The 13989-nt window shown below is 44.6% G+C and overlaps 1 protein-coding gene across 1 annotated transcript; it reads right to left on the bottom strand.

Annotated features, from left to right (window-relative positions):
* Positions 1–906: 906 nt before the first annotated feature.
* On the bottom strand, positions 907–13989 carry TNFRSF9 (TNF receptor superfamily member 9). Its single transcript, XM_047084744.1, has 8 exons — positions 13443–13989; positions 12088–12271; positions 11247–11354; positions 10118–10255; positions 9586–9652; positions 6514–6644; positions 5845–5979; positions 907–1221 (listed from the first exon to the last, which is right to left on the bottom strand). Exons 2-8 carry the CDS (start codon positions 12200–12202, stop codon positions 1124–1126), a joined length of 792 nt encoding a protein of 263 aa, XP_046940700.1. The 5' UTR covers positions 12203–12271; positions 13443–13989; the 3' UTR covers positions 907–1123.

Genomic DNA, 13989 nt, shown 5'->3' with positions numbered 1-13989 from the left:
AGCTCAGAAGCCATACAAAGCCTCAGATTTGGTCCTTCGGGGTCTGGCAACTTCTGCTCTCGGACCCTGGTTGGGCTATGGGCTCACGGGTGTTCATTCTAGAATTGTTCATTCCTACCCGTTTCCTCGATTAGTATATCAAATATTATGTTTAATGGTTTTAAGAATTAAAAACACATAAGCCAATTCTTTTTAATGGGCAAAACAGATGAAGTGGCTCAAGAGACACAAACTTCCAGTTGTAAAATAAATAAGGCACAGGGATGACGAGTATAGCACAGGGAGTACAGTCAATGACACTGTAATGACATCCTATGGTGACAGATTGGGACTACACTTATAATTGTGGTCAGCTTGAGTAATGTACAGAATTGAGCCACTATGTTCTACACTGGAAACGAATATAACATTGCTTGTCAATTACACTTCACTAGTAAATTAAAAAAAAACATTAAACAACAACAACAACAACAAAACATAAACCCTGTCTCAGAGAGGAGAGTCACAAAGCAGAAGACACAAGGGTGGAGGGGACTACAAGATGTGCAAAGACATCCGAACTCTTTCCAAAACTCTTCCTGAAGGTCTGAGATATTTTGCCCTTGACCTCAAATTTGGGCCCTGTCATAATTTCCCTCCTCACATTAGTAGAGCTCATTGTGTCGAATGTCTGAACCAAAGGAAGATTTGGTTGGGGGTATTTCCTGCATCTTATGGCTTTTTGTCCTATTAGCACACACACACACACACACACACACACACATACACACACACACAAAACGGAATTAAATTTGATTATCATTTTAGCTGGACCATTGGCCCACATGATTTCATTTGAAGTATAAGTCTCTTTAGAATTCAAAAAAAAAAAAAAAAAAAAAGAAAGAAAACAAAAGAAATCTCATCTCAAGGCTATTAAACACTATCTAGAAAATGCCCCGGTCCCACACATCCACTTAAAAGGGATACATTTTTTAAAGGCCAACCTGTTAGCATTCTGAGAAAACTTGGGGGGTAATCCTGAGTCTTATCCAGGATGGTCTTTTTCGATTTAGAAAGCTACGATAGAGGGATCACTCATGTTTCTGTGCTGATTCTTCTCAAGACAGTCCCAGCGGCTGCTTCACAGAACAGTGTGAACACATTCTCCTTCTTCTTCTTCTGGAAATCGGCAGCTACAGCCATCTTCCTCTTGGGCGGTTTGTACTGGTCTCATAAACGCTGAAAAGTAATTTAAAAGTGAGTCATCTTTTGTTGTTGGCCTTAACCATTTAACAGCCCGGTTCCATAAATCACAGTCACAGGATATCTTCTAGCAACTGCGCTCAACTTTGATTTGAACAAGTTCATCGACAAGAAAAGCGATAGCACGCATGGAAGAGCTTTTTCTCAGGATCGTTTGCCATTTCTTTTTGCCAGTTACTCTTATTGGCCCTGAACAATGATTGTCTTTATTTGCTGCAAGGGCTTAAAAACTCGAGCGTGAATCACTGGAGCATAAAATTAGTCATATCCCGAACGTAAGCATAGTTTCAATTCAGCGGTGCTTATTTGAGTCTTGAGGTGCTTCGATTACACCCTAGACACTTTCTTTTGAAGAAAATGCTTATGGCACCAAGATATTAGATACTCCCACCACTTCCAACTCTGCAATGAAAGAACTGATTTGCGCATTCGCTCCCAGGTTTCCTTTGACATGTTGGTGTGAAGTAATTTGTGTTACGAGAGCAGCTCGGCATCTTAAACTGAGTTTTTTTTTGAGTAGCGTGACGAAGCAAAAGCACCTGCCTCGATATCACATGCTCCTTACTGTAAAAAATCACCGAAGGGAGTGACCTCACCCAGACGGCAACCGCGTGTGCTCCTGACTTTGCTTCCCCTTCACAAGAAGAACGACTAAAGACTATTCAAGGGTTGGGGCGCCTGGGTGGCTCAGTCGGTTAAGCGGCCGACTTCGGCTCGGGTCATGATCTCACGGTCCGTGAGTTCGAGCCCCACATCGGGCTCTGTGCTGACAGCTCAGAGCCTGCAGCCTGTTTCAGATTCTGTGTCTCCCTCTCTCTGACCCTCCCCCGTTCACGCTCTGTCTCTCCCTGTCTCAAAAATAAATAAATGTTAAAAAAATTAAAAAAAAAAAAGACTATTCAAGGGCAAGACACCACTGGCAGAACCCTAGGACGCAGGGGTGAGGCCGAAGCATGCCCCACCTCGACACTACAGAGGTCAAGACAGACTGTATTAGAAGAGTGAGAAAAGCAGCCACTGTTGACCTCAATGCCCCTCCATCAGGCCAGCACAGCACCACACAGAAAGGTTCTTCCTGAGCCTCCGGCCCCTCCAGTGCCAAAGAAAAGAGAGCCCCCAGGGGACCACAAGCCTCTCCCAGCACTAGGGCCGCTTTGCGGGAGCCCCTGTTCTGATCTCACGCCACTGGGATGGCAGAGGAAGCTTCAGGGTCCAACCACTGGGAATCTGACGGCAGCGGAGAAGGGGGAGGCGCTTACGGCCACCAGCGCACAGATCCTGGCCTACGGAGTACGTACTTGAGAAGCCCGAGTAGCAAACACGACCAGTAGCTTTGTTCTTCTGCAGAGCCAAGTTGAGGGCTCACCCTGAACAGGGAAGCTGACAGGGTGCAAATCTGCCTGATTCAGACCCTCGAGCAAGGGGGTTTGGCCTCCCGAGAGCCTGGTTTGCCCAGGCCCAGGCAAGGAGCTGAACCACAGCTCCACCAGCTGTGGGGAATTTCTTCCAGCCCCATGTGACCTGAAGGGCCGGCGACAACCCCTGCAAGCCCAAATTCAATAGCCGGCGAAAGTATCTTTCAGGAATGAAGGAGAAACCAAGACACTCTCGGCTGAAAAACTAAGAGAATTTGACACCAGAAGTTCTAGCCAGCACATGGGGCTCCTGGGTAGCTCAGTCGGTTGAGCATCTGACTTTGGCTCAGGTCACGATCTTACGGCTCATGAGTTCGAGCCCCGCGTCAGGCTCTGTGCTGACAGCTCAGAGCCTGGAGCCTGCTTCAGATTCTGTGTCTCCCTCCCTCTCTGCCCCTCCCCTGCTCACGCTCTCTCTCTCTCTCTCTCAAAACTAAGTAAATATTTAAAAAATTGAAAAGAAAAAGAAGTTCTAGTCAGCACAATAAGGCAAGAAAAAAAAAAGACATACAGTTTGGAAAGGAAAAAATAAAACCGTCTCTATTTGCAGATGACATTATGGTCCATGTAAAATCCCCGGGAATTCACAAAATCCTCCCATGACAAACAAGTGAGTTCAACAAAATCAGAATACTAGATCAAGTTACAAAAATCAACTGCATTCCGATAATAGTAGCAATGAAGAGGTGGAAACCAAAATTTAAGATACAAGACCACTTGCAGTTGTTAAGAAACTTTAAATGCTAAGGCCTAAAGTTATCCAAATATGTACAGGACTTCTGTGCTGAAAACCACACAATGCTGATAAAAAATAAAAGAAAATATACATAAATTGGAGAGACATATTTTGTTGCACTGGAACACTTTACCTAGTAAAGACATCAGTTCTCACCAAATTAATATACAGGCTGAACACAACTGCTTTCAGAATCCCAGCTGACTTTTTTGTAGGTACAGATAAGATTGTCCTAAAATTTATATGGCAATGAGAAGGAACTAGGACAGCCGAAACAATTTTTAAAAAGGAGACTAAAGTGGCAAGAATCCACCGACCCTCTACCTAAACTCAAAACTTGTTTTATAGCTGCTGTCATCAAGACTGTGTGGTATGGGCAGGGAATAAACACACAGATCAGTGGAACGAAAGAGAGAAACCAGAAATAGCACCCACGCAAGTACCGCCAACTGATTTTTTGACCAAGTCACAAAAGCAATTCAGTGAAGAAGGATGGATGCTTTCAACAAATGATACCGGAACAAGTGGACGTCCCCAGGCAAAGTAAGTAGATAAATAAATGAATAGGTAACACTGAAAAAACTCTTGATATAAACCTTTCACACCTTATATAGCACTTAGCTAAAATTAAACCATGGATTTCAATGTAGAACATTTAGAAGATGACACAGGAGAAAATAAAAATTTTTGCGATCCAGAACTTGAAGAGTTCTCAGACGTGACTCCATAAATTAAAACAAAACAAAACAAAAAACTGGCAAGTTGGATTTATCGAAATTAAAACCTTTCTCTCTAGGGGCACCTGGCTGGCTCAGTCGGTGGAGCACGCGACTCTTGACCTCAGGGTTGTGAGGTGGGGTCCCATGTTGGGTGTCGCGATGACTTAAAAATAAAATCTTTAAAAAAATAAAAGTAAAGTAAAACCTTTTTCTCTGCAGAAGACCCTGGGAAGAGGAAGAAAAGACGAGCTGCAGAGTGGGGCCAAACAATGAAACCACACCTGACGAAGGACTCATCTAGAAGATATGAAGAACTCTCAAATGTCAACAGTAAGACAGGCAAACAAAAGTCCAATCGGAAAACAGACCGAAGGCATGAAGGAACCTTTCACTGAGGAAAACGCACAGATGGAAAGTCAGTACATGAAAAGATGTTTGTTCGCTCCTGAGGGCAAGGCAACTGAAGACCAAAGTAATCCACCACCGTAGGCCTCTTCGAAAAGCTGCGTAAGACACCGTGGCTGCACAAAACGCTGGTAAGGATGAGGAGACGTGATCACTCACACCGCTGGTGCAATGTCAAAGGGCACGACTCCTCTGGAAAATAGTTCAGCAGTTTCTTCAAACAACAAACATACGCCTACCATATGACCCAGAAATTGCCCTCCTGGGCATTTATGCCAGAGATACGAAAATGTAAGTCCACGCGAAACTTGTGCGCGATTACTCACAAAGACTTTACATGCAATAGTGAGAAATTGGAACAACCAAAATGTCTCTCGGTAGGTGAATGGTCAAACAAACCGAGGTTCAATGATGCCACGGAATGCTGGTCGATGGTAAAGGAAAAACAAAAAAAAAGGCCACTGTGGAAGCACATTAGACCTCGGGATCTCAGGGACATCGACCTGAGTGAAAAAAATCCATTCTTAAAAGGTCACACGCTTATAATCCACTTATTATATTGCATGCTTCTATCTATATCACCTTCTTAGAGTGTCAGGTGTAGGAAATAGACTCGTGACTGCCAGGAGTTGGGGCAGGGGGAGGAAGCGGATGTGACCACAGGGGACCTGCAGGATGGGGATCCTTGCGGGGAGGGGACAGTTCTGTATTGATTGTGCCAGAGTTTACGCAGTCCACGCGTGTGATCAGGTGACAGACAGCTGTGCACACACGACACGCCAATGTCAACTGCCCGGTTCGGATATTGTGCTATGGTTACGGAGGATGCAACCCCATGAGTGGCACGCGAGACTTTTCTGTACTGTCTTTACAACGTCCCGTACACCTATAGTTATTTGAAAACAGAAAGTTTGTGTAAACGACCTAAAACCTTAAAAAATGGATTACAGTTCATCGCACCTCACTAATTGCCCATCACTACTCTCCCGAAGCATTTTTATAAAGAACTCCATTGTAACCGGGGCTGAAGGTGGGAAGGATAATTCTTTAAATCAGAGGTTTTGGTAAGAGCTGAGGGGGGATAACTCTGTTTTCCCGTGCATTGTGGGATTTTAGCAGCCTCCCTGACTCCTTTCACCAGGTGCCCTCCACCCCCTCAAGGTTGTGACCACTCAAACTGTCTCCAGACATTGCCAAATTGCCAAATTGCCCCTGCTCGAAACCATTGTGCTGTACTAACCCCCAAAACAGAAACTTTTCCTTTCTGCTGTAAACACTCTTGCCTCAAAAGAGCTCATAACAAATACAATTGTGTTGGTCTTACGTCGTTTGAATAAATACAGGAGTTTCTTTCTGCTGTGTTTAACAATAGAGAAACGGAGTGCCAGGAAGAACACCAGGAACAGCACGGCAGCTGACATCAGCGCAAGGAAGACGACGAGGATCTGGGAGGTAGGACCTTCAAAAAAGAGCAAAAGGAAAAATGCAAAATGCATGCAGATACACAGTTTTGCACATATGCTCATATCTACATGGATATAAGTTACATTGGTAAACCCCCATTCGCAAAGACAAGTGGTACCTTGGACATCTCGAACCAGCTAACCTGATCAACTTGCCTGCGTATAAGAGACCTCTTTTTAAAAACCTAAGTAATTTTCCTAGAGGCCCACACACATTAAGTGCTTTGGCTTCTCTAGAATATAGAAAATATGGGACTCCCTAGCCGCCTTTATTTCGCATTATCAAAGGTGAGGTGTTTGTCTGGGTCAAGTCTCACCTTGCTCTGCTTACTAAGGTGTGTGTCAAACTGCATGACAAACACTTGAAGAAAACTGGTGGGCTTCTAGATGCCAGGATACAAGAAGGGAGGCACGGAGGAGGTGCCTGTTGTAGGCAGAGATGTGAGACATCACGGCACTGGGGCGACTTCGATTCCGATCGGAAGAGCCATAATACATTCCCTCCGATTTAATAGCAAGGAGTCAGCTACCTGGATCTCTTGCAGGGGCGGGTATGGTGGCAGAGGTTGTACGTGGAAAGAAGTCGGACGAAGCTGGTCCACAGAGCACATCATGTTCCTTCGTCCCGTTCACAAGTACAGACTTGCCATCCAACGAACAGCTTAGACGGTCCAATGAAAAGAGTTCAGAGAATTAATTTAGGTACAGATCATTCTCTTTAAAAATACTGACATTTCCCATCCAATAAAGCAGCCTAGTGACGAAGCCGTGTGGGTCTGGGTTCATAAAGATATTGTGGAAAATGCCCATTTGACTGGCTGGCTTCCTCCAGCTTTTACGGCTCTCCGTAGTTCACCCTATTCTACCCACCTAACTGGATTCTTCTTTCTTCCCAGGCTGCGGGGCCTTGTCCCATGACAGCTTGGTTCACTGTTGGGACTGGTTAGTCTCTCACCCTCCATTTCCTTTTTTTTTTTTTTTTTTAGTTTTTTAATCTTTATTTATTTTTGAGAGAGACAGAGCATGAGTGGGGGAGGGTCAGAGAGAGAGGGAGACACAGAATCTGAAGTATGTTCCAGGCTCCGAGCTGTCAGCACAGAGCCTCACATGGGGCTTGGACCCAAGGACCGCGAGATCATGACCTGAGCTGAAGTCGGGTACTTGACCGACTGAGCCACCCAGGTGCCCCAGATCGCCCTTAATTTCTTAAACGTATTTGACCATGTCTGGCATATATGAAGGACAGACAACCTGGCATAAGCGTTAGGAGTTCTTAACCCTAGGACCTGTTGGCATCAGACAGACTAGGGTTTGAACCCAGGGTCTGTCCCTTTGCAGAATGACCATGGGCAAGTTAGAAAATCTCTCCGGGCCTCAGTTTTCTCATCTGCCAAATAAGGAATACATGCCCCCCTGGATTTTGTGAAGAGCAAATGAATGGCCCCAAGGACACACTTTTATGGGCTGGACTTTATGAACCCAGACCCACACATCCCAATAAATGGAAGCTATCATCATCACCGTCACCATCACCATCATCATCATTGTCCTTATTTCTTTTCCCCTGTCCCTTTACCTAATGTAAACCCACTCATTCTCCAAAGCCCAGTTCAATCCCACTTTCCACGCACACTCGCTGACTTCTCTGAACTACTTGTGTCATAAGACGTTAAAAACAACAACAACACTTTTCCAATCTGTATGAACCAATATTTTTGTAAAACCTAAGAATGTAAATGTAAAATAATAATTAAAATGATTTTCCAGTAAGGATGGCTAGTCTGGGTGGCTCAGTTGGTGAAGCGTCCAACTCGATCTCAGCTCAGGTCTTGATCTGGGGGTTGTGAGTTCAAGCCCCGTGCTGGGCTCTGCACCAGGTGTGAAACCTACTTATAAAATAAAAAAATAAATAAATAAATAAAGATTTTCTAGCCAGAAAATCAAATGAAGAAAGAACAAAGGCACACAAAATACAAGACCTGAATTTTTATTAGGTGACTCTGCTGATTACCTCAAAAGTTTCTACGTGTTTATTCTTTAAAAAAAATTTTTTTTAATGTTTATTTATTTTTGAGACAGAGAGAGACAGAGCATGAACAGGGAGGGTCAGAAAGAGGAAGACACAGAATCTGAAACAGGCTCCAGGCTCTGAGCTGTCAGCACAGAGCCCGACGCGGGGCTTGAACTCATGGACCTCGAGATCATGACCTGAGCTGAAGTCGGCCGCTTAACCAACTGAGCCACCCAGGCGCCCCAGCATGAACGGGGGGAGGGCCAGAGAGAGAGGGAGACACAGAATCCGAAGCAGGCTCCAGGCTCTGAGCTGTCAGCACAGAGCCCGATGCGGGGCTTGAACTCACGGAGTACGAGATCATGACCTGAGCCGAAGTCAGACGGTCAACCGACTGAGCCACCCAGGCGCCCCTCTACATGCTTATTCTTTTTTTTTTTTTTTTAATTTTTTTTCAACGTTTTTTATTTATTTTTGGGACAGAGAGAGACAGAGCATGAACAGGGGGAGGGGCAGAGAGAGAGGGAGACACAGAATCGGAAACAGGCTCCAGGCTCCGAGCCATCAGCCCAGAGCCTGATGCGGGGCTCGAACTCACGGACCGCGAGATCGTGACCTGGCTGAAGTCGGACGCTTAACCGACTGCGCCACCCAGGCGCCCCTCTACATGCTTATTCTTAATGTGTGCAGTGTTCTTGCCACGGACAGACAACCAACTGTCTGTAGGTCAGCACCCGTCCACGGACCACAATTTGAGTAGCTCTGGTCCTGATCACACAAGGCAACAAGCATATTCTCATGTATGCTGCTGGCTGTTTTACTTCTGTGATGGTCGTGTCTGTCCAGGTAGATGTTATGTTTTTGGGGGTAGGAAATACATTTTACCCTTCCTGTACAATTCTCAGTGCTGGCATTGTACTTGAAGATGGGCTGATCGATGAGGAAAGTAAGAGGCAGCAAAGAGATTGGAAGGCAACAGAACAGAACAGCTGGGGCTGAGGGGCTGATAGTAACAAAGTTCCAGCAAATCTGAGCTAAATGCTCTGGGCGTTGCTTCTGGAGAAAATGCCCACTTTGTGCATCAAATCACTATTACCTCATACTGCTCCCATGCTGTCTATTCGTATGTCCTTCTATACCTATACTTGATAGATTTTTTAAGTAGGCTCCAAGGCCACGTAAAGGCTTGAACTCACAACACTGAGATCAGGAGTCACGCGCTCCACCAACTGAGGTAGTCAGGCGCCCCTGTATACTGGATAGATTATTAAAAGCTTCAGTGAAAACATTCTTTTTCTTTAAAAAGGTTAACCCAGAGGGGCGCCTGGGTGGCTCAGTTGGTTAAGCGTCCAACTTCGGCTCAGGTCATGATCTTGCGGTACTTGAGTTCGAGACCCACGTCGGGCTCTGTGCTGATGGCTCAGAGCCTGGAGCCTGCTTCGGATTCTGTGTGTGTGTGTCTCTCTCTCTGTCCCTCCCCTGCTCACACTCTGGCTCTCTCTCTCTCAAAAATGAATAAACATTAAAAAAAAAAAAACAAAAAGGTTAACCCAGATTTTTTATTTTGAAAGCAAAAGGAAATTATACATACTTTGTCCAGGGTCGACAGGTCCCATGTTTCTGATCATTAAATGTCCCAAAGCAGCAGTCTTTACAACCTTGCATAAAAATTAAAGCAACAATAAGAAAGGGAATATTTTCATGATTTTATAGCTCTCTCTGAGATGAACATAATTACATAATAATAAAGGCATTAACTTAGTACAATCTACACAGATTGTTCAACAATGCTCCTGGAAACGAACCCCCAAGATGATTAAAATTTTCATTCTAATTGTACATAGAGGATTTTATATATATGTAGAGAATGTATGAAAATACATAATCCAGTTTTTTAATCCAGTTTTTTAATTTGTGAATAACAAATGTTGAAATTTCAAGTTTTTTCCATTGATTGCAAAATAATTTTGTAAACATCATAGACTTGACTCAGTGGTTCATTGTGTGTTACTTTAAGGTTCTACTAATCTATGTTCTACTTTATATTCAAAGGACCAAGACCTAAATCAATGGCATACATCTAGAGAACAGACTTGCACTAGATTGAGGAAGAGTGAACTTACCTTCTTTGGTTAATTCTTGACCTTGTTTACAATCCTGCTCGCACATGGTACATCTTTCCCCCAAGCAGTGGAATCCTGAGATGCACTCACACTCTGCATTGCTGGTGGGGGAACACATTTTCTTGGTCCTGAAAACACCTACAAAGTTTCCCAGTGTTACATTACACTTGACCTCTGAACCCAGGAAGAAAATTTATGTTCTGTGATTTATTTTATTTTTATTTTTATTTTTTCAACGTTTATTTATTTTTTGGGACAGAGAGAGACAGAGCATGAACGGGGGAGGGGCAGAGAGAGAGGGAGACACAGAATCGAAAACAGGCTCCAGGCTCTGAGCCATCAGCCCAGAGCCCGACGCGGGGCTCGAACTCCCGGACCGCGAGATCGTGACCTGGCTGAAGTCGGACGCTTCACCGACTGTGCCACCCAGGCGCCCCTGTTCTGTGATTTAAAAAAAAAACAAACAAAAAACCATGCTCAAAAACAAACAAACCCAAAAAACAAAACAAAACAAAACAAAACAAAACCAAAAATAAAACAAAACAAGGCAAAAAAAAACAAAACTAAAAACAAAAAAAAGCCACATGCTCACTCTATTTACAATGTTCCTAATGACCTTCAAGTATAAAGTTTCTTTTTAAATCTCTACAGAAGACATTTTTACATCTTCCCAATTAAAAGCTTCTCTCTTGTCAGATATGTGTTTCCTCTAATATTTAAAAGCTCAATCCACAAATTACTGCTTTTACAGTGAATTATTTTACTGGACTTGCCTTTTGACAAAGGAACCAGCCTATTTAACACTTAACACTTTCCATCGAAATCAATACACTAGGGAATAAGAACCTGTCCTCCCAACACAGGTCCGGGTAAACAATACATCTTTTTTTTTTTTTTTTTTTAGTGTTTATTTCTGAGACAGAGAGAGACAGAGCATGAGTGGGGGAGGGGCAGAGAGAGAGAGAGGGAGGCACAGAATCCGAAGCAGGCTCCAGGCTCTGAGCCATCAGCACAGAGCCCGACGCGGGGCTTGAACTCACAGACCGCGAGATCATGACCTGAGCCGAAGTCGGACTCTCAACCGACTGAGTCATCCAGGCGCCCCAACAATACATCTTTTGAATCTTACCTTCACACTGCCTGCATATGTCACAGGCCCTCTGTCCACTGGTGCTGGAGAAACTATTTGAAGGGCAAGCAATGCAGATGTGATCCTTGTTTTTCTCACAGAAAGTACCTAGGAAGGTAGATAATGGCTGTACGTGTTTGACAATGGACAGGCATCGCCCGAAGTATCGTGACGTTGACAGGAAAACTAGAATACGAACCAATGATTCTCGTCTCTGGCTGGTGCAGCCCTACACTTTCTTTTGGTGGACTTTCTAGAACTGCAATATTGCCCTTAGCATAGCCACAGAGCTACAACTAAACGAAGTGTAGATATCGCAACAGAGAAACCAACAGAAAGAGCACAGCTTCCTTCCTCTGCTGAACAAAAAACAATGATATCTCTTGATGGACCCAGGAGACCAATACGACCGATTCAGGGGATCAGTATACTAACAACGTTCGTGTGTCTGCTCTTCCCTACTCTGTGAAGCCTCCTGCCACGGCTTATGCCCTGCTGTGCCCCCTGCTGAGCACAGATCCTTACAGATAAGGCTGACACTTACCAAGGTCTTGCCGTGTGCCATGCACGGTTCACAACAGTGAACAGTTGATCATATGTTCTTCCCAGCAAAGCTGGGAGATAGGATCTTTTATTATCCCCAGAGGACAAAGCTGGGGCACAAGAGAGTAAGTGACATGGCTGGTATGCCCACCCAGCTAAAATGCAGCATCCAAGAAATATGTGTAAATGAATTAATACAACATCATTGAAACAGAGCTCATTAGCCCTGACTACTAGACTAACCGAACCACGGTGTTCAACAGGATAGATCAAACACACATGCTAATTTGGTTCTTACCTGCTGGGCATTTGCTACAAGAATCCTGCATTGGTCTCGTCCTCTCAAAATTCATGACCAGCAACACGGTAGCCAATATGTTGTAATAGCCGCTGCCCATGATGAAATCTTGCATAGATGGGATACGAGCAAGGCAGATTCCAGAAGGATTTTAGTCAAAGTAGCTGGTTTCGCAAATACCACTCTGCAAAAGGTAAAACATTTCAAGAATGAGATGGTTCCTCCTTTTTAGAATTACCTGCATTTGGACCATTACCATTGCAATTCCATAAGACCGTAACTTGGGGCTTTTCTGAAACAATCGCTGATGGAATGTTATGGAGAAGGTGGCGAATTCATAGACGTGTCTACGATCAGACAGGCCTGACGACACACACAGCCTTGTGCAGGCTGGCCAAAGTCTAAGAGCACGCTTTCCAACATATTTTGCCAAAATGCAGAAATGGCAATAGCAAGAACTTTTGGGGACTTTCATGGACACTTAGCACTGACGTCCAGATTTCAACAATGCCAGCTGCTTGCTGCCTCTGAGACAGAGTTCTTAAAATGACAATCTGTCAGTCGACAATCTGCAGTCATATCTGACAGTTCAGCTCAGTGGGAAGGCATCTCGTTATTACTCTTCCCCCCTTGTCAGAACAATACGTGAAAATCTCAACACCGAATCGCTAAAATGTTGAAGCACCTCTCTGCTCAGCTGATTATCATATTTTCTTAATAGACATGTATTTGCCCATTTTGAGGTCTGAAGCTCATATAGTAACAAAGCTCAGAAGAATGAAATCTCCTGAGGCCAGGTTCTTGGTCCTTATGTAATAGGCTATGGATCAACAGTTATTAGAAGTTGGAAGGAAAAAAGTCTAGACCTGGAGAAACAGAATAAAGCCTCTATCCCCACCCTGACTCCATTCCCCCGACTGCCCCAAACGGACAAACCTTGAGATCTCAGGGCTGGTGAAGAACTTTCCACTCCTTGATCTTCAGAGCTGTGAGGTTCTGACTCTTGAGGAGAGCCACCAGGTCAAACCCAAGAGTTTGGTGACTCAGCCGGGGGCGGGGCCTTGTGGGAAATCCCCGCCACAACTCTGTGAGGTTGCTCACTTGATATCTGCTGACCCCAAAATCCCCTAGAGCCCCCGTCCCCACTTGATAATGGCACTTCAAACCATTTCTTGGAAGCAGCTCTCTACTGTTAGGACATCTCTCTGATGACTTTGGGAAAAGGGTTTTGTCATTTTTTTAAAAGAATCTTCCAGGTCAAAACCTTTAATGGGTCCCGAACATCTTTGAGGTGTTAGGGATGAAGCCCACCTCTTGGATAAATACCAGCACTTTCGCCATACCCTGCCTCTTACCTGTATAATCATGATGATTCTATAGCTGTAACTCATTGAGTGCACTGATGTACCAGGCATCGCATAAGTCCTTTAATGAATACGGTCCTCAGAAGACCCCCAGGAGTTGATATCATCATCATTATTAGCACGGCACTATGCAAATGAGAACATTGAGCCTATGAGTCTAGTCAGACCATCAGCAGGACGGGGAGCCAGGATTAGAACCCAGGTCAACCTGATTCCTTTCTACTGGGCTCCTTGCTGTGTGGGTGAGATGCGGGAAGGAGGAGGGAGAAATAGCATAGAACTTATATGGCGGGTGACTTTAGGTAAAGTTGAGAGCTACGAGGGTTTTTCAGAAAACCATTATTTCCGTTTTTGTTTTCCAAACGGAAGAAGAGGAAGGGGAGAGCAGGGGAAGGAGAGGTGGAGGAGGTGGTCAGGCAGGAGGAAGAGGAGGAGGGTGTTCCAGAGATACTAAGAAGAACCTGTCCAGTACCGGGAGGCTAGGGGCCCTCAGGAAGACAACCAAGGGAACTGTAGAGCAAGAGTGGTTTCAACGAAA

Source organism: Lynx rufus, unplaced genomic scaffold (assembly GCF_022079265.1).
Source record: "Lynx rufus isolate CCGP_SWC_20201006 ecotype Redwood Valley unplaced genomic scaffold, mLynRuf1.p SCAF_2, whole genome shotgun sequence".
NCBI lineage: Eukaryota > Metazoa > Chordata > Mammalia > Carnivora > Felidae > Lynx > Lynx rufus.
Note: the sequence above shows the minus strand (reverse complement) of the source record. Positions and strands in the feature narration are given on the sequence as shown.

Bases quoted from the DNA above. Each gene is read 5' to 3' on its own strand.
- TNFRSF9 (XM_047084744.1), bottom strand. From the start codon at position 12,202: ATGCAAGATTTCATCATGGGCAGCGGCTATTACAACATATTGGCTACC. The intron at 10,256-11,246 runs GTAAGATTCAAA...GAAACTTTGTAG, and splicing joins CATATGCAGGCAGTGTGAAG to GTGTTTTCAGGACCAAGAAA. The intron at 6,645-9,585 runs GTATGTATAATT...GGACCGTCTAAG, and splicing joins ACCTGTCGACCCTGGACAAA to CTGTTCGTTGGATGGCAAGT.